The sequence below is a fragment of the Macaca mulatta genome, chromosome 11 (genome assembly GCF_049350105.2).
Source record: "Macaca mulatta isolate MMU2019108-1 chromosome 11, T2T-MMU8v2.0, whole genome shotgun sequence".
Classification (NCBI taxonomy): Eukaryota; Metazoa; Chordata; class Mammalia; order Primates; family Cercopithecidae; genus Macaca; species Macaca mulatta.
In genome coordinates this window covers 55,260,602-55,282,408 of record NC_133416.1, presented here as the reverse complement: position 1 = coordinate 55,282,408, position 21,807 = coordinate 55,260,602, and the positions used below count along the sequence as shown (strand labels likewise).

General features: G+C 42.8%; 1 protein-coding gene and 1 pseudogene across 9 annotated transcripts; both read left to right on the top strand.

Moving 5' to 3' along the window:
• Window positions 1-978: 978 nt before the first annotated feature.
• Window positions 979-1,785, top strand: LOC705550 (prohibitin 1 pseudogene; annotated as a pseudogene).
• An 11,686-nt stretch (window positions 1,786-13,471) lies between these two features.
• Window positions 13,472-21,522, top strand: ASB8 (ankyrin repeat and SOCS box containing 8). 9 transcript variants are annotated; one of them, XM_077952620.1, is made up of 6 exons: window positions 13,472-13,562; window positions 13,729-13,864; window positions 14,369-14,456; window positions 15,841-15,998; window positions 18,070-18,174; window positions 19,377-21,522. In XM_077952620.1, the coding sequence occupies exons 4-6, from the start codon at window positions 15,870-15,872 to the stop codon at window positions 20,007-20,009; spliced, it is 867 nt and encodes a 288-aa protein (XP_077808746.1). In that variant the 5' UTR covers window positions 13,472-13,562; window positions 13,729-13,864; window positions 14,369-14,456; window positions 15,841-15,869; the 3' UTR covers window positions 20,010-21,522.
• Window positions 21,523-21,807: the final 285 nt, after the last annotated feature.

The following is a 21,807-nucleotide window of genomic DNA, read 5'->3' as shown; positions in this document are numbered from 1 at the left end:
TTCAGGTGATCCGCTCACTTCGGCCTCCCAAAGTGTTGGGATTACAGGCATGAGCCACCGTGCTGGCCTCTCCCTTCCATTTTCATCCGTTTTCCTTCCCTACTCTGTGTAGATAATCACTTTTATTAGTTTTATATTTACTAGTCTTTTATTGCTTTTTTCTTTCCAATGTTTCATTTTGCACTAAAGTAGCTTCTTATAAAATATTATGGCTATCATTCTAGAGCAACACATACAGATACACCTCATGTTTATGGGTTCATAGTACTCCACTATATACTACAGTTTATTTAACCACTCAACTGCTCCCCTATTGATGGATATTTGGGGAGTTTCTAGACTTTTGTCACTCAAATACCACAATGAATACTAACCTTGTGTTTATAATATTTCAAATTTGTACAGAAGTACTTTTAGTGTAGAGTCCCCAAAAATATCATTGCTGGGTTAAAGGACAAATTAATCCATTTGCAATGTTGCTAGATCGTACTAAATTTCCCTCCTTAAGGACTGTATCACTCTATACTTCTACCAGTAGCATATCACTGTGTCTCTTTTCCCTATAGCTTTAGCAATAAAATGTACTCTCAAACTTTTGAATTTTTGCCAACACAATAAGAAATGCTGTTTCAATGTAATGTAATTTGCCTTTCTTTTTTGAGTACGTTGTGCATGTTTTACTATTTTAAGGGCCACTTGCATAAATTATTTCTATCTGTTCACGTCTTGGGCTCATTTTTCTACTGGATCTGTGTCGTTTTATTTCTCAGAGCTCTTGCATATTAGGGAGATTACTTTTTATTCTGTGGTAAAAATTGCAATTGTTTTGTCCAGTGACTCATTTGTCTTTGGCTTTGCTTATGGTATTTGGGCCATACATTTTTTTTAAAAAAAAATATGTAATAGAATTTGGTGGCTGGAGAATTCATGTGTAGATCAGAGTGGAAGCAGGTGTGAGAGGGTCCAGCAGAAGAAAACATGGCAGCCAAAGTGTTTGAGTCCATCAGCAAGTATGGCCTGGCCTTAGCTGTTGCAGGAGGCCTAGTGAACTCTGCCTTACATAATATGGATGCTGGGCACAGAGCTGTCATCTTTGACCGATTCCGTGGAGTACAGGACATTGTGGTAGGGGAAGGGACTCACTTTCTCATCCCATGGGTACAGAAACCGATTATCTTTGACTGCCTTTCTCCACCACGTCATGTACCAGACATCACTGGTAGCAAAGATTTACAGAATGTCAACATCACACTGCGTATCCTCTTCCGGCCCGTCGCTAGCCAGCTTCCTGCATCTTCACCAGCATTGGAGAGGACTATGATGAGAGTGTGCTGCTGTCCATCACGACAGAGATCCTCAAGTCAGTGGTGGCTGGCTTTGATGCTGGAGAAGTAATCACCTAGAGAGAGTTGGTCTCCAGGCAGGTGAGTAACTACCTTATGGAGCAAGCAGCCACCTTTGGGCTCATCCTGCACGACGTGTCCTTGACACATCTGACCTTCAGGAAGGAATTCACAGAAGGGTTGGAAGCCAAACAGGTGGCTCATCAGGAAACAGAGAGGGCCAGATTTGTGGTGGAAAAGGCCGAGCAGCAGAAAAAGGCAGCTATCATCTCTGCTGAGGGCGATTCCAAGGCAGCCGAGCTGATTGCCAACTCATTGGCCACCGCAGGAGACGGCCTGAGCTGCGCAAGGTGGAAGCTGCGGAGCGTAACAGCTCTCATGCTCTGGGAACATAATCTACCTGCCAGTGGAGCAGACTGTGCTCCTCCAGCTGCCCCAGTGAGGGCCCGCTCACCCTGTCTGCACCTCCGCGGGCCAACTGGGCCACAGCCCCGATGGCTCTTAACACCGCCTTCCCCGCCGCCCTCCACCCCAGAAATCACTGCGAAATTTTGTAAAACAACTTTAAAAAATACATACATGTATATGTAATAGAATTGACTGGTCTTTTATTGATTCTGGGTTTTGAGACATGGAAATGCTTTGCCCACTATTCCCAGGGTTGCCTAGGTAGATTACACGGAAATCTACACATGCTTTCTTCTAGAACTTGTAGAGTTTCCATGTAGTCATGTTTAGCTAACCAAGCCACGTGAAGTTTTTCTTGGATGTGCAGTATAAGCAATGGATCCAATGTTACCTTTTTCCACATGGTACCCAGTTGTCTCAACAGCATATATTTTTAAAGTCCATTTTTCACATTGTTTTATAATGTCTAACATACATTAAATTTTTATATGTACTTGGATTGATGCCTAGACTTTCTACTATGTTCCATTAGTGTGTCTGTCTATAGGCACCAGCTTTATACTAGTTTGATTATGAAGGTTTTATAATATCTCAAATGTCTAATAAGACTGGCCCCTCCTCATTGCTCTTCCTTTCAGGACTTTCTTGGATATTCTTGTTTATTTCTTCCATATGAACTTAAGAATCAATTTGTATAACTAAAAAACAAAGTGAAACCAAAAAATCCTTGACTTTTTTGTTGGAATCATGTTAAATTTACAAATTCACTTAGAATGTCTTTCATTTTTTCAGATCTATTTTATGTCTTTGAAGCTATTATATTAACAGTTTTCCTCATAGGCTTTACATATTTCTTTTTACCTTTATACCTAGGAGTTTTGTAATTATGGTTGCTATTACCAATTGGCTCTTGATTCCATATTATTTTCTAACTGATTCATCCTTGTATCTTATGTATGAAGCCTGTTGTCTTCTGTATATTGCTTTTATATTGTGCTACCATATAAATTCAACTTTTTGTGTGTGTAGTTTATTCATTGATTTGCTTTTGTTATCTAGATATAGTTATATCATCAACAGTTTTCACACATCCAATAGGTTTCTTTTGTAAAAATGTGTTGACAAATACCTCCAACATTATGTTAATGTTATAGTGATGGTGGGTATCCTTGCCTTGTTTCAGACATTACCAGGAATGCCTCCAGTGTTTTCCTATGAAAATAGTAAGATGATGATAAACAAGATGGTTTATGATGTTAAGATAATTATCTTCCACCCCTCTTTTGTAATTTACTTTTATAGGAAATGCAACTTTAATTTTTTCAAATGCTTTTTCAACCCTAGGAAGATAATTACAGGATTTTCCTTCTTAGATATAATAATATTAGTTATATTAATGAATTTCCTAACATTGGACAATCTTTACATTCCCAAAACAGTTTCTACTTTGTCATGACATACTGTGCTGTCTGATTCAATTTGCTAATTTTTCAGCATTTCTGCCTATGATATTCATAAATGATATTGGTTTGTAATTATCTCTTTTGTATAATCTGTATCAGGTTTTGGTTTCAATGTTATATTTATGTCATTAAAATTTTTTGAGTTGGGATAAGAGGTCTTCAAAGAATATAATTTTAAACAATCTTGGATACTTTTAGAAAGATATATGCTGGGCATGGTGGTTCATGCCTGTAATCTCAGCACTTTGGGAGGCTGAGGTGGGTGGATCACCTGAGGTCAGGTGTTCAAGACCAGCCTGGCCAACATGGCAAAACCCTGTCTCTACTAAAACTACAAAAATTAGCTGGGCAAGATGGCATGCACCTGTAATCCCAGCTACTAGGGAGGCTGAGGCAGGAGAATTGCTTGAACCCAGGAGGCAGACATTGCAGTGAACTGAGATGGCGCCACTGCACTCCAGCCTGGGTAACAGAGCAAGACTCCATCTCAAAACAAAAACAAAAACAAAAAGGAAAGAAAGAGAGAGAGAGAGAGATACATAGGTTGTTTGTTTGTTTGCTTGCTTGCTTTTTGAAACAGAGTCTCTCTTCTCTCTGTCACCCAGGCTGAAGTGCAGTGGCACCATCTCAGCTCACTACAACCTCCACCTCCTGGGTACAAGTGATTCTCCTTCCTCAGCCTCCTGAGTAGCTGGGATTACAGGCACCCATCACCACCTCTGGCTATGTTTGTATTTTTAATAGAGGTGGAGTTTCACCATATTGGCCAGGCTGGTCTTGAACTCCTGACCTCAAATGATCCACCCACCTCAGCCTCACAATGTGGTGGGATTACAAGTGTGAGCCACCGTGCCCAGCCTAGGAGTCTTTCTTGACCACAGTACCCCTCATCTCCAGCTTGTAACCAATCACCAAGTTCTATCAATTCTAACATTAAAATATTTCACATTCACCCCCTTCTCTCCCTTTCTATGGCCACCACTCAAATCTAAGCCTGCTTGACTTTTTGTCCAGATCACTTAGGCTGCTGTTTTCTCTATTTTAATCCTTGCCATGGGTCCACTATAATCCATTCTTCTTCAAAAAGTCAAAGTGGTCCTTTAAAAACACACATGGGGTCATGTCACTTGAATAAAACCTGTTGATAGACTTCTTGTTCTCTTGGGATACAGTTCAGAATCCTTAACATGTCCCCCAAGACCACACCTGATCTGGAGCCTCCCTACCTTTCCGGGTTCTTGTCTCTTTCTCATTCTCGCCTCTTCCTTGTCTTCCAGCTTCCTAAACTCTTTCCTCCTCAGGGTCTTTGAATATCCTGACCCTGCTCCATTGGCCAGCCCCCTCCCACTCCCCACACTTCCTCCACACCTTTGACCTGGTTGTTTCTACCCATCTTCCAGGTCTATGCTTAGGGAAGCTTTTCTTGGCCTCCCAGTCTGAATTAGGTCCTCTATTGAATTGTCCTATTACCCTCCCTACTATTTATCTTTGTTTATGTGGGCACTATAACAAAAGTACTGTAAACTGGGTGCCTTGTGAACAACAAAAATTAATTTCTCACAGCTCTGGAGGCTGGGAAGTCCAAGAAATCCCAATGTTGGTGTCTGATGAGGCCCCATTTGCTCTTTCTTACTGTGTCCTCATATGGTGGAAGGGGCAAAGGTCCCTCTTTTAGAAAGGCACTAGTCTCATCACAAGGGCTGTGCCCCTATGACCTAATAACCTCTTGAAGGCCTCACTTCTTAATACTATCACGTTGGGGGGGTTAGGATCTCAACATATGAATTTTGAGATGACATAAATATTCAGTTCATTGCACTTTTCCTTTATAGAAGTCATCACTATTGTGATTATTTAGGCATTGAGGTGACTATCTAATATTTGTTTCTCACATCAAACTGTAATTTTTCTGGTGATTAGGACCATATTTCTGTTGATCTCAGCTGGCTGGATCTTTAGTGTCTATCACAACAAACATCACAGTGACAAAATTTAATAAGTATTTGTTGGATTAATGGATGAATCAGTCAACCAATTAATGATATAATCAAAGACTCAATGGATGAACCAAAAACGCATCATTCAACTTTGGGCAAGAAGCAAGAAGGAGCAAATGCTCTACTTGCCCTCCAGGGGGAGACACACTCCCATTAGAAATAGCATAGGCCCAGGTGAGCAGAAAATTCTGACATCGACTGTAATTTGCTTCTCAAATGGATTCAGAGAACCAGATCTTTTCTCTTTTCCTTTCTTTTCTCTTTGTCTTGCTTGTAGGACTCTCCAGATTAGTCTGGATCACCCAATTGTACCAAGCAAGTAGTCATTACCTCTGTAATTTCCCTCCCCTGGGTGACGTTAACTGTCCTGCCAGAGTTTGTCCACTTCAGTCTGGATTTGCTAGGTAATTTAGCTATAAATGCCTACATTCTTGGAAAAATAGTATCATGTATATACAATTTCTGTATTATCATTAAAATTGTTATATGTATTTTTACTGTATTTTTTTTTCCAAAATCCTTCAGGCAATTTTTCTCTATGAAGACTAAAAATGTTTTATAATTGCTCTGATAGTGGAAAATATTAGTAGAACTATGTGACCAAAAATAATAATAAAATATTGATTAAAAGCTAATTTTCTAAAAATAGAAAATTCATAAAATTTCCCAAGCCCTGGGGAAAGTTAAAAGGAAAAAAAAAAAAGAGAGAGAGAGAGTAGGGTTTGGCTATTGAGCGCATGTCTGCCTCTGAGCAGTTTCTGAAAGAAATCCTTGTTTAATCCTGATGGCATGTCTTGGGAGAGTATCCCTGCTGCACATTAATACTGTTCTTTTCTTTGCTGAATTACTTTCTCTAGTACAAGGTTTAAGCATATGAAAAGTTTCATGAGACTTACATTATGTTTCCTCTGAACTTTCTTTTTCTTTGCTCTAGTTCCAAAGCTTCCTTTTCAATTTTTCTATGTCAGGGACTAGGACATAGAGGCACTCCACTATTCCCATTTTTGGGAGATCTGTTCACTTTAGTTCAATTCCATTGTATTTATTAAATAACTATTTTGTGTTTAGAACTGTGCTATGACAAAAGAGATGAGTATAAGAAATCTAAATCTCTGCTCTTTCAAAGGTGCCACAATGTAACTGGAAGGATGAGACATTTGGTAACCTCCTTGAACAAATATAAAATCCTATAAAGATGACGTGTCAACATTTATGTAGTTTACAAAACCACTTTTCACAAATGTGGACTAGGTTTTATGAAATTAACTTTTGGAGTAGGTGTTAATACTTTCATCCCATTGTACAACTGAGACTCAGGTAAAGTACTACTTACTTTAGTCAGTAATTTTACTTTTACTTATAAAAGTACTTACTTTTACAAGTAAAGTAACTAGAGCTACTATCAGAACTGGAATCTTGGTCTTTATGAAGTTTGCATAATATTACATTATTTCTAAATATGAGGAATATGCTAAAAGGGATAGTCCTAAAAATTGAACAAATTCAAAGTAAAGTAAAATATTCCATTATTGAGAGAAAGCTATTGTTTTCCAACTAGCCAACTAGTCTGACACTTGGATCTTATTTTTTTACCCTATTTTGTAAACACTGACTGATTCCCTCTCTTTCCTTCACTCTTAGGGTATCTCGAACTCCTTTTCGGTTTGTTTCTTTTTCTTTGGTGATGGATAATTTATTTGAAAGGGGTCCCTTCTTCTTACTTAACTTGCTTTTATCTAAGAAAGGTGTCAGGGAAACGCTGCCATCATTAGCCAGGCAGCCCCTGATGGAGAAGGATGAGGCCTTTAAGACAAGGGAGTATTTGATAATTTCTGGCCAGAGATTTTAAAAGCTGTTGTGAAAGACTTCATGTTACCACTCAGAAGCTTGTAATGCAGAATTACTCTCCCCCAGCACACTGTCATTCTGAAAGATCCACTCAAAATCAGGAAAGGGTATGGAGGCAGCCAAGTGAATAAAGGAGTTTTTACTCCAATTAGGAGTTGCTCAAAAGCCTGTGGCCATTTAGTACTGGCAAGACTCAAAGGGCAAGACACCCAGGTCTGCAACCTGGGATACCCTGTACCCACAGAGCCTGGATACTAATACCGTTGAACAGTGATAGCAGCAATCATTACAGGCAAAACATCATTATCAAATTTCCAGATCAAGTTTATGCCAAGGTCTGAAAATAGGAACATTAGTCATACTGTTGATCAACATCATCTAATGAGAACTTCTTTTTTTTTTTTTTTTTTTGAGACGGAGTCTCGCTCTGTAGCCTGGGCTGGAGTGCAGTGGCCGGATCTCAGCTCACTGCAAGCTCCGCCTCCCGGGTTCACGCCATTCTCCTGCCTCAGCCTCCCGAGTAGCTGGGACTACAGGCGCCCGCCATCTCGCCCGGCTAGTTTTTTGTATTTTTTAGTAGAGACGGGGTTTCACGGTGTTCGCCAGGATGGTCTCGATCTCCTGACCTCGTGATCCACCCGTCTCGGCCTCCCAAAGTGCTGGGATTACAGGCTTGAGCCACCGCGCCCGGCCCTAATGAGAACTTCTTGAGAGCAGAACTGGAATCAGGAGGGAAGGGAAGAAAAAATAATGACCTAAAAGTCTTATGGGAGACACAGCATACTAAAACACAAAATTCATGGAATTACTTGTAATCAAAACATCAAGAACAGAAATAACCAACTAAAATATGCAGAGATGGAATCTGAATAGTGAATGCAAGATTCATGGGATGTGATCAAAATACAAGTTCATTTTTTGTCTTTTTCCACTTTAAAAATGTTTTTGTCTGGCTGGGCATGGTGGCTCATGCCTGTAACCTTAGCACTTCGGGAGGCCAAGGCAGGTGGATGACTTGAGGTCAAGAGTTCGAGACCAACCTGGCCAACATGGTGAAATCCTGTCTCTACTAAAAATACAAAAAATTAGCTGGGCGTGGTGGCGGTCACCTGTAATCCCAGCTTCTCAGGTGGCAGAGGCTCGAGAATTGCTTGAACCTAAGAGGCAGAGGTTGCAGTGAGCCAAGATGGCACCACTGCACTCCAATCTAGGTGACAGAGCCAGACTCCATCTCAAACAAACAAACAAACAAAAACATTTTTTACTGGAGGATAATAATCTTCTCCTGCTCCTGAATAGAAAATTGGGAAGATTCCCTGACTTTTTGATTAACTCTTTGATAACTGGCAATCCTTTAAGTAATAGTCACTTTAAACCAAATAGTCTTGGCGGGCATGGTGACTCAGGCCTGTAATCCCAGCACTTTGGGAGGCCAAGGTGGGCCTTGAGGATCATGAGGTCAAGAGATCGAGGTCATCCTGGCCAAGATGGTGAAACCTCTTCTCTACTAAAACTACAAAAATTAGGCAGGCATTGTGGTGCCTGCCTGTAATCCCAGCTACTTGGGAGGCTTAGGCAGAGGAATCACTCGAACCTGGGAAGTGGAGGTTGCAGTGAGCCGAGATCGCACCACTGTACTCTAGCCTGGTGACAGAGTCAGACTTCATGTCAAAAAACAAAAAACAAAAACAAAAACAGCTAAGGAGATAGGGCAGGCTTTTCTTTCTTGGTAGGGTAGGTCTGTACTACCTGGGTCTTGCACATGGTTAAAGCTGACTCTTTTTCTTAAAGCGTGCTTTTAAAGGTTCTTTGCAAATTCCCATCACCAGAGACATCTTACTTGAGTTCCTTTGGCCAAAACCAGTGCAAGTGGTTGACTGTGACAAACTGTGGATTGTAGCACCCCTGTGTTCATTTCTGGCTTCTGGCCACTGGGTCCCCCCATACCTCTAGACAGCCCATTTGGATGGACAAAAGGTAACCCCAAGTTGGCTGTCTTCATGTGGCCCACATCTGGTCCAGGTAAACATTTATACATTTGTCATCCCTGCTGAATCTGGGTGTCCAGACAGATCCCAATGCAGCCACATGTACTTTGTGGCTGCAGCCCTCTTTAATTTATAAGTAAGTATTGGTGCAGTTTTTGTTTTACAATTATGGGGAACAATCTTCAAGCTCTCTGATCCCACAGAAGCCCCTCTTCAGGCAACATCAGTACTTCCTTTCCCTCTGGATAGGAGGAGAGTGGGGACTCAGCACATACAAATTGCTCCCCAAGAAGTCTCTTCACAGACCCTTCCTTCACTCTCTTGAGCTCACCATAAGGTAGAACCATTTGTCAACAGTGACTTTGGACATAACAACGTTGTTGAAATAATCATCTTTAATTGCAACTGAGGACGTTCATATCTGTCTCCCAACCCTTGATGATAAGAGACTGTCTCTCTCCATTTCTGTCTTCCCTGGAGAGTTGAGCACAAAGCCTGGAACAAAGTAGGTGCTCAGTAAGTGTTTGATGAAAGGATGGTTGAATGTATCTGAAACCAACTTTCATTGTGCATTGAATTCTCAGAGACACTTCAAAGTAACCAGTATGGGGCAACTTTGGCGCCTCTTGCCTGGCTGACATGAGCTTTGGGGCCCAGCCAAGTAGACAGTGAGAGTGTTGCCAAGGCAATTCTGCATGCAAGAGGAAGTGTGGCATGACTGGAGGCTCGCTGGTAGCTGCCTGGGAAGCCGGCCCCTCAGGCAGTGATACCACCAACCACCCTTGAGGTGGTCAGGGCCTGAGCAGAAGGACTGTAGAGACTGCACATGCCCCTTGAAGCCCAGGCCTATTTCTTGGAAGTCTTTAGCATTCACATTTGCTATGGGAGGAGGTTTACTGGCTGGAGTGAGGTATTCAAAATAGAAAAGACAGAAGCTAGAGAAGAAAAAGCAGTGAAGCATCAACAAGCCTTTATTGGGGGACCATTTTCCCTCACAACACATTTGGAGAGCCTAAAACTGACAAAGACTGCCTGGGTCAGTGGCTGTTGATTTATTCTTGTTTCAGTCATTACTGGTATCTTTGCAGAAGAACTAGAAAAAATGATTCAAGTTGTGGATGAGATAGTATTCCAACTCTGCCAAATTTAACTTTTCATCACCATTGACCCAGAGAGGGACACAAAAAAGGCCATTGCAAATTATGTGAAAGAATTTTCTCCCAAACTGGTTGGCTTGACTGGCACAAAAGAAGAGATCAATCATGTGGCCAGAGCATACAGAGTATATTATAGCTCTAGCCCCAAGGATGAAGATGAAGACTATGTTAGTGAATCATACAATAATAATGTCTTTGATTGGGCTAGATGGTGAGTTTCCAGATTATTTTGGCTAGACCAGGAAGAATGCAGAAATTGTTAGCCAGTTCAATTGCTGCACACATGAGGGCACACAAGAAAAAAGAGCTAGCCAAAGCAGTGATGCTGGGTGCAACATTCTCTTGTTAAAGAGGAAGGAAGTGGCCAGGCGCGATGGCTCATGCCTGTAATCCCAACACTTTCGGAGGCCAAGGTGGGTGGATCTCCTGAGGTCAGGAGATCGAGACCAGCCTGGCCATCATGGTGAAACCCCGTCTCTACTAAAAATACAAAAATTGAGGCCGGGCGCGGTGGCTCACGCCTGTTATCCCAGCACTTTGGGAGGCTGAGGCGGGCGGATCATGAGGTCAGGAGATCGAGACCATCCTGGCTAACACAGTGAAACCCCATCTCTACTAAAAAATACAAAAAAATAAGCTGGGTGTGGTGGCGGGTGCCTGTAGTCCCAGCTCCTCGGGAGGCTGAGGCAGGAGAATGGCGTGAACCCGGGAGGCAGAGCTTGCAGTGAGCCAAGATCGTGCCACTGCACTCCAGCCTGGGTGACAGAGCGAGACTCTGTCTCAAAAAAAAAAAAAAAGTACGAAAATTAGCCAGGCGTGTAATCCCAGCTACTCGGGAGGCCGAGGCAGGAGAATTGCTTGAACCTGGGAGGTGGAGGTTGCAGTAAGCCGAGATCATGCCACTGCACTGCAGCCTGGGCAACAGAGTGAGACTTTGTCTAAAAAAAAAAAAAAAAGAAGAAGCTTTGTCTTCCATATAAATATATATATTTATATGGAATTAGAATTTTATATATATATGTATATATATATATATATATATATGCAACCTACAGAATGACCTTTGTACCATTGTACCATGAGAACACTTCTATTGTGGATTGCCATGTTACTCTTGGGTTCAGTCAAAACAGACTCTTGGAACTGTAAGATAACAACTCAAAGTCTCCCAAGTAGCTGTGGTGAGACCAGAGGACCAAGTCAAAATGAAGTCAGTAAAGAGTGGAGGAAGCTTATGGAAGGACACAGCATAGGGAGGCACAGCCAGTACATCTCCCATTATGAATGGGCCCTCCCAGCAGCTTTGTTGGCTCTCCAGTGTTTCGGACCCTTGCTCATACAGGCTGTGGAACGGAATTTCACAGAAAAGAATAATTTTCATAGTGCTTTGGCTTCTCTCTCCTTGAGTTATTTGCTCTTCTGAGTTCTTGGTGGCTGATGATAGATTAGGCTCTCTGCCATTCAGAGTTGATCTTTATACCTGAAAGCGTAAGTTTTGTCTTCTTTGTTAATGAATATCACTGTCAGCTTTGCTCCACTGCACTATCAGCAGATGCTGATTTGACTAATAAAGATGAGATCTACTGTTTGGGGGAAAAAAGTTAGTTTGATTTCTCTAGGGGTCTTTCATGTGATTTTTAGCTTAGCGATGTGCTAGGTTTTCAAAGACACGCCAAATGGAAATAAGAGGATATTGATCATGAGTGTGACATAGAGTACTTTTCTGCATATACTGAGTTGCACGCCATGTAAAATAAAAGTGTATTCAGTGTTTCAATAAATAAGTAGAATAACCTGTATTGAGAGCCTATTTTATCACTCCCTGGGAGACTCCACTCATTCTTACATTTGTAAGATGCTGATGGTTTCCCAGAATTTATATACTTCAGCATTTCCCAACCAAGAAATTTGAGAGATGTGGTCCAGCATGGTGACTCACGCCTGTAATCCCAGCACTTTGGGAGGCCGAGGAGGGTGGATCACCTGAGGTCAGGAGTTTGAGACCAGCCTGGCCAACATTGTGAAACCTCATCTCTACTAAAAATACAAAAAAAAAAAAATTAGCCGGGTGTGGTGGCAGGTGCCTATAGTCTCAGTTACTTCGGCAGGAGAATCACTTGAACCCAGAAGGCTGAGGTTGCAGCCAACTGAGATCACGCCATTGCACTCCATCCTGGGTGACAAGAGTGAGACTACGTCTCAAAAATTAAAACAAACAAACAAACAAAAAAACACTGCCAACATTTGCAACTTGGAAGAGTTCACTTTTTTAGAAAATCTGTATTTCAGCTTCTTTTGAAAAAAATGGACAATCTCACCATGGTGCAGTGGCAGGAAGTGGAGGGCATATTCCTACCTGGCAAAATTCCTTTGAGTCTGGAGCTCAAAGGAGGCTCACTCCTCAGACCAGGTCATGAACTTTCAGTTCACCATCCTCTCAATGATGTACATGAACTGTCTGGGCCTGCTTTAAATCTCTAATTGGTTAGATTTGGTTGCTTAGAACAAGCTTTGGGGAGTAAGTGTGGGGCACTCTGGTTAAACAGGCTGCTGGGCAGACCACAACTCTTGCAGTCTGCCTGAATGGGCTGCTTCACTCCTTCCATGCACCACCACCACGTGCTGCTGACTTTAAAATGTTTATACTTTGCACAGAAAGTCTGTCACTCAGAGGTGTCATCATGTCTCTGCACAGGAAGGTTCATTAACCCTCATAAGAGTTATAAATAAGGGTCATTTATTCCTCTACATTCAGAATACTATACCTCTTGGGTAGTTGAGTTTGTCTTTGATATGGTTTACTTGAAGGAGAGTGGACAATGTACAGGAGGGTTCTAAGGAGTATAGATTCGTTCCACCATTATGAATAATGCTGGAAGTATTTTTATTTGTCACAGACACTTCTTATTAGGAGTTTAGTCTCCTAAGTAACTGAACCATTGTGGATGGACCCCCTGCTGGCCTGGTCCACGCAGGTGCAACCATATAGAATCGGCCCAACGCCCAGGGTTCCTGAGCTTTTTTTTCCCCACTGCAGGACCAAGACCCGAACCCTGCCGCTGTGGCCGAGAACGCCGCATTGAGCCTGCGCACAAAGCCTCTGTGAAAAGGAGAAAGTAACCCCCTAACTAGGCCTAGTGAGGACGGAAGCTGCTGCACAAGTCTGCGCAGGCGCGCCCCAGTGACGAACACTCATCAGTACGCAGGCGCCCATCTTAGTTGGTCTTCTTGTCCTGTAAACAGAGGGGCCTGCCCCCGACAGCTTCTGCTTCCGGGTCACGCCTTGACAGCGGCTTTCAACACCCACCTCAGCCCGGCAATTGGGTGAGTGCGGTCCTTGGTGCGGGTCTACAGCCAGGTGTCCTAACCCAGGGTACCACGCCCAATAACGCTTCCTCTGCTCCCCAGTGGAAGTGCTCTAGCTCTCGAGGCTGAGACTTAGTTCCGGGCCTTAGGGGGCAGATCCGGGAGGGGTTGGTTCGCGTCTGAGGCTCCCCAGCGCAAACTGCGTGATTCTCTTTCAGTACCAGACCTGCCGGGATTGCTGCGATCTGCTGGGAGCCCGTGCGGAAAGTGACACCGCACGTCCTTGCATTTCGTACCCTTGCCCCCCGCCCCCTAGCCTCAGCTAGACAGCTGCCGCGACCCCTCCCGCAGCAGGTGCGGTGGGATTAGGGGCGGTGCGGGCTCCGCCAAGGTTCTCCTGGGGCGGGAGGGGACGGGGCCGAGGCCTCCTCGCATCAGAGCTGTTGTGTCTTCTTTTCCATTTTGCGGTTTTTTTGTTTTGTTTTGTTTTGTTTTGTTTTGTTTGAGACGGAGTCTCACGCTGTTGCCCAGGCTGGAGTGCAGTGGCGCGATCTCGGCTCACTGCAAGCTCCGCCTCCCGGGTTCCCGCCATTCTCCTGCCTCAGCCTCCTGAGTAGCTGGGACTACAGGCGCCCGCCACCGCGCCCGGCTAATTTTTTGTATTTTTAGTAGAGACGGGGTTTCACTGTGGTCTCGATCTCCTGACCTTGTGATCCGCCCGCCTCGGCCTCCCAAAGTGCTGGGATAACAGGCTTGAGCCACCGCGCCCGGCCTTGGTTTTTTTTTTTTGTTTTGTTTTGTTTTGTTTTCCCCAGCTTCGCAGTAAATGCCCTTTGGTGTTTTCTCTGGATCCCGTAGCAAAAGAAAACGAGGGAGACAGGGCTTTCAGCTCTAGCAGAGGAAAGGGCCTTCCAAGGGAATCAAACCGTACACGGGCTGCTGTCTGGTGAGATCGAATTTAGATTTCCTTGACCCATCCTCACAGTGAATGCTGTCATTCTGCCCTGAAGTTTCATTCCTTTACCGGGAGCTTCCAGGCAGCAGCAGACCGCTGACCATACTCTCAGGAGTTCTTAGGCCGGAGTCCAAGAGCGCCTGGAAAATGAGTGTAGAGTTTAGTTTCATCAGATTATCATGGCCCAGAAATGGTTAACAAAACCACTTTTTAAATTTATTTTAATTTTTGAATTTTTTTGTAGAGACGGTTGGGTTTTGGGGTCGTCTCGCCATGTTGACCAGGCTGGTCTTGAACTTCTGGGTTCAAGAGCTCCTCCTGCCTTGGCCTCCCAAAGTACTGGGATTACAGGCAGCAGAACTACTTTGGTCCAAGCCTCCTGCTTTAGATGCTCTGTCTTCTGCTGCTGTTCTTGGAATTACCAACTCAAAGGCACCTCTGTATTTTTTTTCCTTGAAACAAAAAAGTTATAAGATACAGACACTTGTCTCAGAGCAGTTTTGTGGCTACTGGAGAGATTAAAACCTCAGGTGATCCACCCACCTCAGCCTTCCAAAGTGCTGGGATTACAGGTGTGAGCCACCACGCTCCGCCTTTAACTCATTTTAAAATCTTCAAATTTTCCTAAAACTGAAAGTATATTTTATTATTGTGAACTTTAATTTTTTCTTAGTTTTATATAGATGATTCTAGGGTAGTTATACTTTCCTTTCTTATTTTAGACTATTACCTCAAATATTTCTTTTATCTCTTCTGAAGACATTTGAAAATATTTCAGATGCCTTTTCATTATTTAGATATATTTGCTCCATAGCCTTCTTCCTATCTTTTCACAGATGACAATCACTTCTATACTGTTTAGTCGTAACCAACCAATGTTTGTTAAATACCTACCTTTTGTGAGATTCGGTGGCTGGCCTTACATGGATGAAAGAATAGAAGACAAAGTCCTTGCCTTCCAGTTGATTACAGTATAGTTGGAGAAACAATATGTACATAACGATATTGCAAGGCCCAGTGTTATAAATAACTTAATGGTGGTGCTGATCATAAAAACCACAAAATTCAAAGACGGAAAATAATGTTTTGTGACCTCCTCAGCCTTTTAAAAATCCTATTCCTTGCCTAGTCTTGTTTGTAAACCACACAGAGCTCCATGGGGGTCTTAGTACCTCTTGGGGAAATCTTGTGTCCAAGTTTATCGAACTCCCTAGGCAACTATTATCCAATTCCTTATGATTATGAAAATAGTATTAATCATTCCTTGAAATCTGCTTTTAGTATTGGGAAGGGAAGGCCTCAGAGCACACCTAACCCTAAAGACAGGTGTGCTCAGTAATACTGTATATGCCGAAAACTTCTTTGTTTCAGGCAGTTTGGAGCATGTGAACACCCTGAGCCTTGATGAGTTCCAGTATGTGGTATATTATGCAGAGCATTCAGAGCAAATACTCTCTCTCAGAGCGCTTAATCCGAACAATTGCTGCCATCCGTTCCTTCCCACATGATAATGTAGAGGACCTCATCAGAGGGGTGAGTGTGCTGGTATTGACAGGAGAGTCCTTGCGATGTGAAGTGGGAAAGCTCTGTAAATCCTCATGGATTACAGATTTGCAGCTTTGTCTCAACCCAAGATCACAGGGAGTTTTTATATTTTGCTAACTGCATTAACTTGATCATTAAAATGTATTTCCCCTATGTTTGCTTCGCTTCCCTTCTCCCTTTCACTTTGTGTATCTGACATTTTTCTTCATGGAATATGTTCTCAATAACCCTAGTCTCATGTTCTTTGTAAAATATCTAAGTATGATGCATATGTAATCCATTGAGCTCAAAGTCTTCTATACATGTTTTATTAAGAGAGGAGGTGAGCAAAGCAGAGGTGGTTTTTATTTTTATTTTTTGAGACAGGGCTTCACTTTTGTCACCCAGGCTGGAGTGCAGTGGTGCAAACATGGCTTACTGCAGCCTTGACCTCCTGGGCTTAAGCGATCCTCCCACCTCAGCTCCCTCAAGTAGCTGAGACTACAGGCACATGCCACCCATGTCCAGCTAATTTTTTTTTTTTAATTTTTTGTAGAGACGGGGTTTCACCATGTTGCCCGGGCTGGTCTTGAATTCCCAAGCTCAAGCGATCCACCTGCCTTGAGTTCCCAAAGTGCTGGGATTAGAGGTGTGAGCCACTGTGCCTGGCTACAGGGGTGGTTTTTAAATCCTGTGAGCTTTTCTTCATACCTGGGTTATAATAATTACATGGAGAGATTTGTACTTACATTCTATGTTAAAAGCAGCTACCACTTCTAGCTCTGTAGAGGATATCAACCTCTAAAATGCATGGTAATTATAGTTTAAGAAAACACCTTAACCATCTGATGTTTAATCACCGCTCTTCAATAATTGTTATATGACTGGTATCCTAGAAGGTCTTTACTGTCCTCTTCTATTTATTTTTCTTGTTGAAGAGAAGTTACAGAGTAATTTTTTGATCACCAGAAAATGCATCCAGATGGTTACTTCTGTATATTCTAAGACTTAAGGCTCCTCATTTACAGCCTGGATCTCTGTAGCTGCTTCAGAGTTATTGGGCACAACTGGAGAAGGAAAAGTCATGCAGTGTTAGCTTATTCTCTGCAAAAGTGGTGTCAAAAGACTCCGCGGTGGAAACCTTGTCACATTCTAATTCTAGCTCTGCTGCTGAGTCATTCAGTGACTTTGGTCTGACTGGTATCTCCATCTCCTTTGATTTTTTTTTTTTTTTTTTTTTTTGAGATGGAGTTTCCCTTGTCTCCCAGGCTGGAGTGCGGTGGCTCAATCTCGGCTCATGGCAACCTCTGCCTCCCAGGTTCAAGCAATTCTCCTGCCTCAGCCTCCCGAGTAGCTGGGATTACAGGCGCCTGCCGCTGCACCTGACTAGTTTTTGTATTTTCAGCAGAGACAGGGTTTCACCATGTTGGCCAGGATGGTCTCAAACTCCTGACCTCAGGTGATCTGACCGCCTCAGCCTCCCGAAGTGCTGGGATTACAGGGGTGAGCCACCGTGCCCAGCCTGTCCTTTGATTTTGAATAGAAGCACCAGCAAAGGCTAGGTGGTAAAGAATGCTGATACTAAGAGGCTACTTTGAAGATGTTTATAAATAAGGAAAAATAGGGTTAATATGATGCCACTATTAGTGATGGTCATTTGCTGAATGGCCAAAAATGCATGCCAGTTCTGGCCTCAGTCTGACAGACTCACTTTCCTACTTTTTCAGAGCATAGTGGCCATAGAAAGTGGATTGCTGGTCCAGCTTTCCTGCCTGATAAGATTTCCAGTGCTTTGACACATAAGATTATGTCTTCAATAATGTCCAGATGACCATCTGGCAGGCTCCCTTGTGGAGGAACTTAGTAACTTGATCTAAGGAATTAACAGTTGTTTTCCTTCTTCTTCAATGTACTCCTTTAGTTTGGACATTGGCATATTAATTAATAGAAAAGGAAACAAGGAACTAGCAGTGTACCTATAAAATAGAGAACGCTCTGTCCCCTGGACTCAGTTCTGAATTCTGTCCTGCTGGGCAAGCCAGAACTGAGCACACTGACTGAAGTTGTCTTCTGCCCACAGGGAGCAGATGTGAACTGCACTCATGGTACACTGAAGCCCTTGCACTGTGCCTGTATGGTGTCAGATGCTGACTGTGTGGAGTTACTTCTGGAAAAAGGAGCCGAGGTAATGTTTTTAACACATTCACATTAATGATTCACTAAAACTTGAGCTTCATGCTTTCTTAGAATTTGTCCCCATCACTCCTCCATCTCTTCCCTCCTCCAGTCTGAAATTCTAACTCAAGGTAATGTTGGCACAGCCAATATTAAGGAAAATGTAATGGTAAATATATAAAATGATCTAAGGATTTCATTCCTTTGCCTTTCTGTCCCCACCCTGCTTGCCCCATTTTATAGTGCTGATACTCTGCTTTTCTTTCTTCTCCTTAACTTAAGCTGTCACTGGCCATCACTTCAGGAAGCTTACCTTGTAGGTGCTGTTTATATTGCCATTTAATCTTCTCATTGCTTATTGTCTATCCAGGAAATATAAACGCAGAGATCCCTCAACTCTAATTAAATCTAAAGTATCCTTAAAAGTACTTAAAGTACTTAAGAAGTGGTACTTAAGATAGGTTTTAGCCAAAAGAAGGTTGAACTTACTTAAATGTTTCAGGGTTTTTTGTTTTGTTTTGTTTTTTTCATTGATGAGGGAATATGCTATTTGGAAATGTGAAGAAAAAAACTGCAAGTGATACTGACTGTCAGCAAGCCAGCTGCTTTTCCAGCACTGGGAGATTTGTGTTCTTCCTATCACATACTTTCATTTGGGTTCTCTCGTGAACCCACAGCATATTTTTGGAAAGGTCTGACTTACATTCTAACATTTTGAACTTCTCTGTATGGTTAAAGAACATAGCAAAAGCTGTGTTTTTCAGTTTGATTGCTACATTAGCCACAGGGTACAGAAAGGGTCAGGATAAGTAAAATAATCCAAAACTCTGTGTAGTCAAGCAACTTTCCAGTAAATATCTTTCTGAGCAGTTACAGGGACTTAGACTTCCTCTATTCCTGCCTTACCCTTTACTCTGTGGTAGAGTTTCTAACGAATAAATGAACATTGCAGCAAAAACCGAAATAATGCAGACCAGCTAGTCAATGCACATAATAGTGTTGACTGTTTGAGGACAGTTCTTTTCCATTTTGCTCCTAAGCTCCTGTCATATCTTCATCTTTATCACCAGCACTCCCTGGGAGTTGCTTGTTGACCCTCTTGTTCAGAGCACTGCATAGCAAAGGTAGTGGGTAACCATGTAAGCTTCTTTGCTGCTGTCCTGTCTTCCTCTCAGTAGTCTGTCTACTGTAATAGTTCCTCCCTTTTTACAGGTGAATGCCCTGGATGGGTATAACCGAACAGCCCTCCACTATGCAGCAGAGAAAGATGAGGCTTGTGTGGAGGTCCTATTGGAGTATGGTGCAAACCCAAATGCTTTGGATGGCAACAGAGATACCCCACTTCACTGGGCAGCCTTTAAGAACAATGCTGAGTGTGTGCGGGCTCTCCTAGAGAGTGGGGCCTCTGTCAATGCCCTGGATTATAACAATGATACACCGCTCAGCTGGGCTGCCATGAAAGGAAATCTTGAGAGTGTCAGTATTCTTCTGGATTATGGTGCAGAGGTCAGAGTCATCAACCTAATAGGCCAGACACCCATCTCCCGCCTGGTGGCTCTGCTAGTCAGGGGACTTGGAACAGAGAAAGAGGACTCTTGCTTTGAGCTCCTCCACAGAGCTGTTGGACACTTTGAATTGAGGAAAAATGGCACGATGCCACGAGAGGTGGCCAGAGACCCGCAGCTATGTGAAAAACTGACTGTTCTGTGCTCAGCTCCAGGAACTCTAAAAACACTTGCTCGCTATGCCGTACGCCGTAGCCTGGGACTCCAGTATCTCCCTGATGCAGTGAAGGGCCTTCCACTGCCAGCTTCTTTGAAGGAATACCTGTTACTTTTAGAATAGCCCGGAGAAGATGTTTGCACCATCATGCAGGCAACTCTGGGTGAGGTTGTGCCTGCAGTACTCTTTGTCACAGAAAACAGAAAAACAGTTGTTCCTGTTGTGTGGTTTATAGATTTTGAAGCAACATGTCACAACAGTAAACTCCATAGCACCTCCCCTTCCCAAACCAAACAACCAAACAAAAAAAATCCCTCACTTTTGTTTTCTGTTTATTGCTTACTTGGCTTTTTATATTGCACTTTGCAGAAGAAGTCTCCCTCAATCCTCCCCCTTAGGGAAGGAGTCAACAGTGCAACTAAATTTCTCTGGGAAGATGGAAAGTACTTAAAGAATGTGTGTATGGTTTTCCTTTGGGGACATGGTTAATGGTCCAGAAGAATCCCTTCTAGAAAGCATTTTAGGCCAGGCATGGTGGCTCACACCTGTAATCCCAGCACTTTGGGAGGCTGAGGCAGGCGGATCACCTGAGGTCAGGAGTTCGAGACATAGTGGCATGCGCCTGTAATCCCAGCTACTCAGGAGGCTGAGGCAGAAGAATTGCTTGAACCTGGGAGGCAGAGGTTACAGTGAGCCGAGATCACACCATTGCACTCCAGCCTGAGCAACAAGAGCAAAACTCCGTCTCAAAAAAAAAAAAAATTTTTTAATTGATCTGTGAAAAAATTTAAGAAAATCACAATTTCAGCTAACAGCAATTGCGTCCCAAAGATGAGGATACTATAACCTCAAATGATGCAGATCCAGAACTGGGCTGGATGACATCCCTAGTGTGCCATGTCCTGGGGCATTCAGAAGGGACTGGACCTCTTTCCCCTCATCAAAGGAAACAGCAGTCTTTGCCTCTTTCTCTTGGTTGTGCCCAAGGGCTACACAGTAGCTCTGAAATAATAAGAGCTCTGCAATAACAGTAATAAATAGCTCTGAAATAACAGTCCTAAGAACTCCTAAAGCCCTGAGAACTTCTCTTGTAATGCAGCTTTTTCTCTTCCTGATAGCCAGTGTGTTCTAATGAGCTTCGCAGGCAGTTCCTACACCTACAGTGTGTGTGCCAGCAGGGAGGACTTATGGGCTGGGCTGCCTCTTCCCATGGGTCTTCATTCCCAATGGAAAGCTCACTCTGCTTAGTTTGGAATTATTTTTCTTTCAGTTGTTCTGGAACCTTTGCTTTTTATTGATTTATACAATACAATTGGCGGGAGGGTGGACTTGGGATGGGAGTGGGAAAAGCATATAAGAGCTTCTTTTGTGATGGTCCATCTACCCAAAAGAGATCTGCTTTAGTGAACAATACTCTTTCATTTCATGTTTCTAAACTAGATCAAGTTGTTACTGATTTTAGATGACTTGTATGCAAATTTGAAAAACTTTTTTTTAAAGCTGATTGGGATCTACAAACAATGAATGGAATCTACTGACACAGCTAATTGGAAAACAGATGTCTTTTGTCCTATTGATGCTGGTGTTTAAAAAACACCATTAAAAAAAAAAGAGGAATAAATAGTTCTAAAAGCAAGTTTGGCAATTTCTACTTTTCCTACTTTTCTCCAACCCCCCTTAGAAAAAGTTCTTCTTTTACTGCCTGGCTGTTCAATGTAACTTTTCATCCCAACCTTTCTCCCATTAGCAACAGTGATTCTGGGCATTGCTGGAGTGAACAAGAGGGCTTGGGCAGAGTATCTGAAGAGCTTCCCCTTCCTTTATACCTTCTCCCATCCCAAATTTGGAATTACTACTTTTATGTTCTCAACTCCAGCTGCACATAAAATTACTAAGAAGGCTTTTTAAAAACACTGGTGCC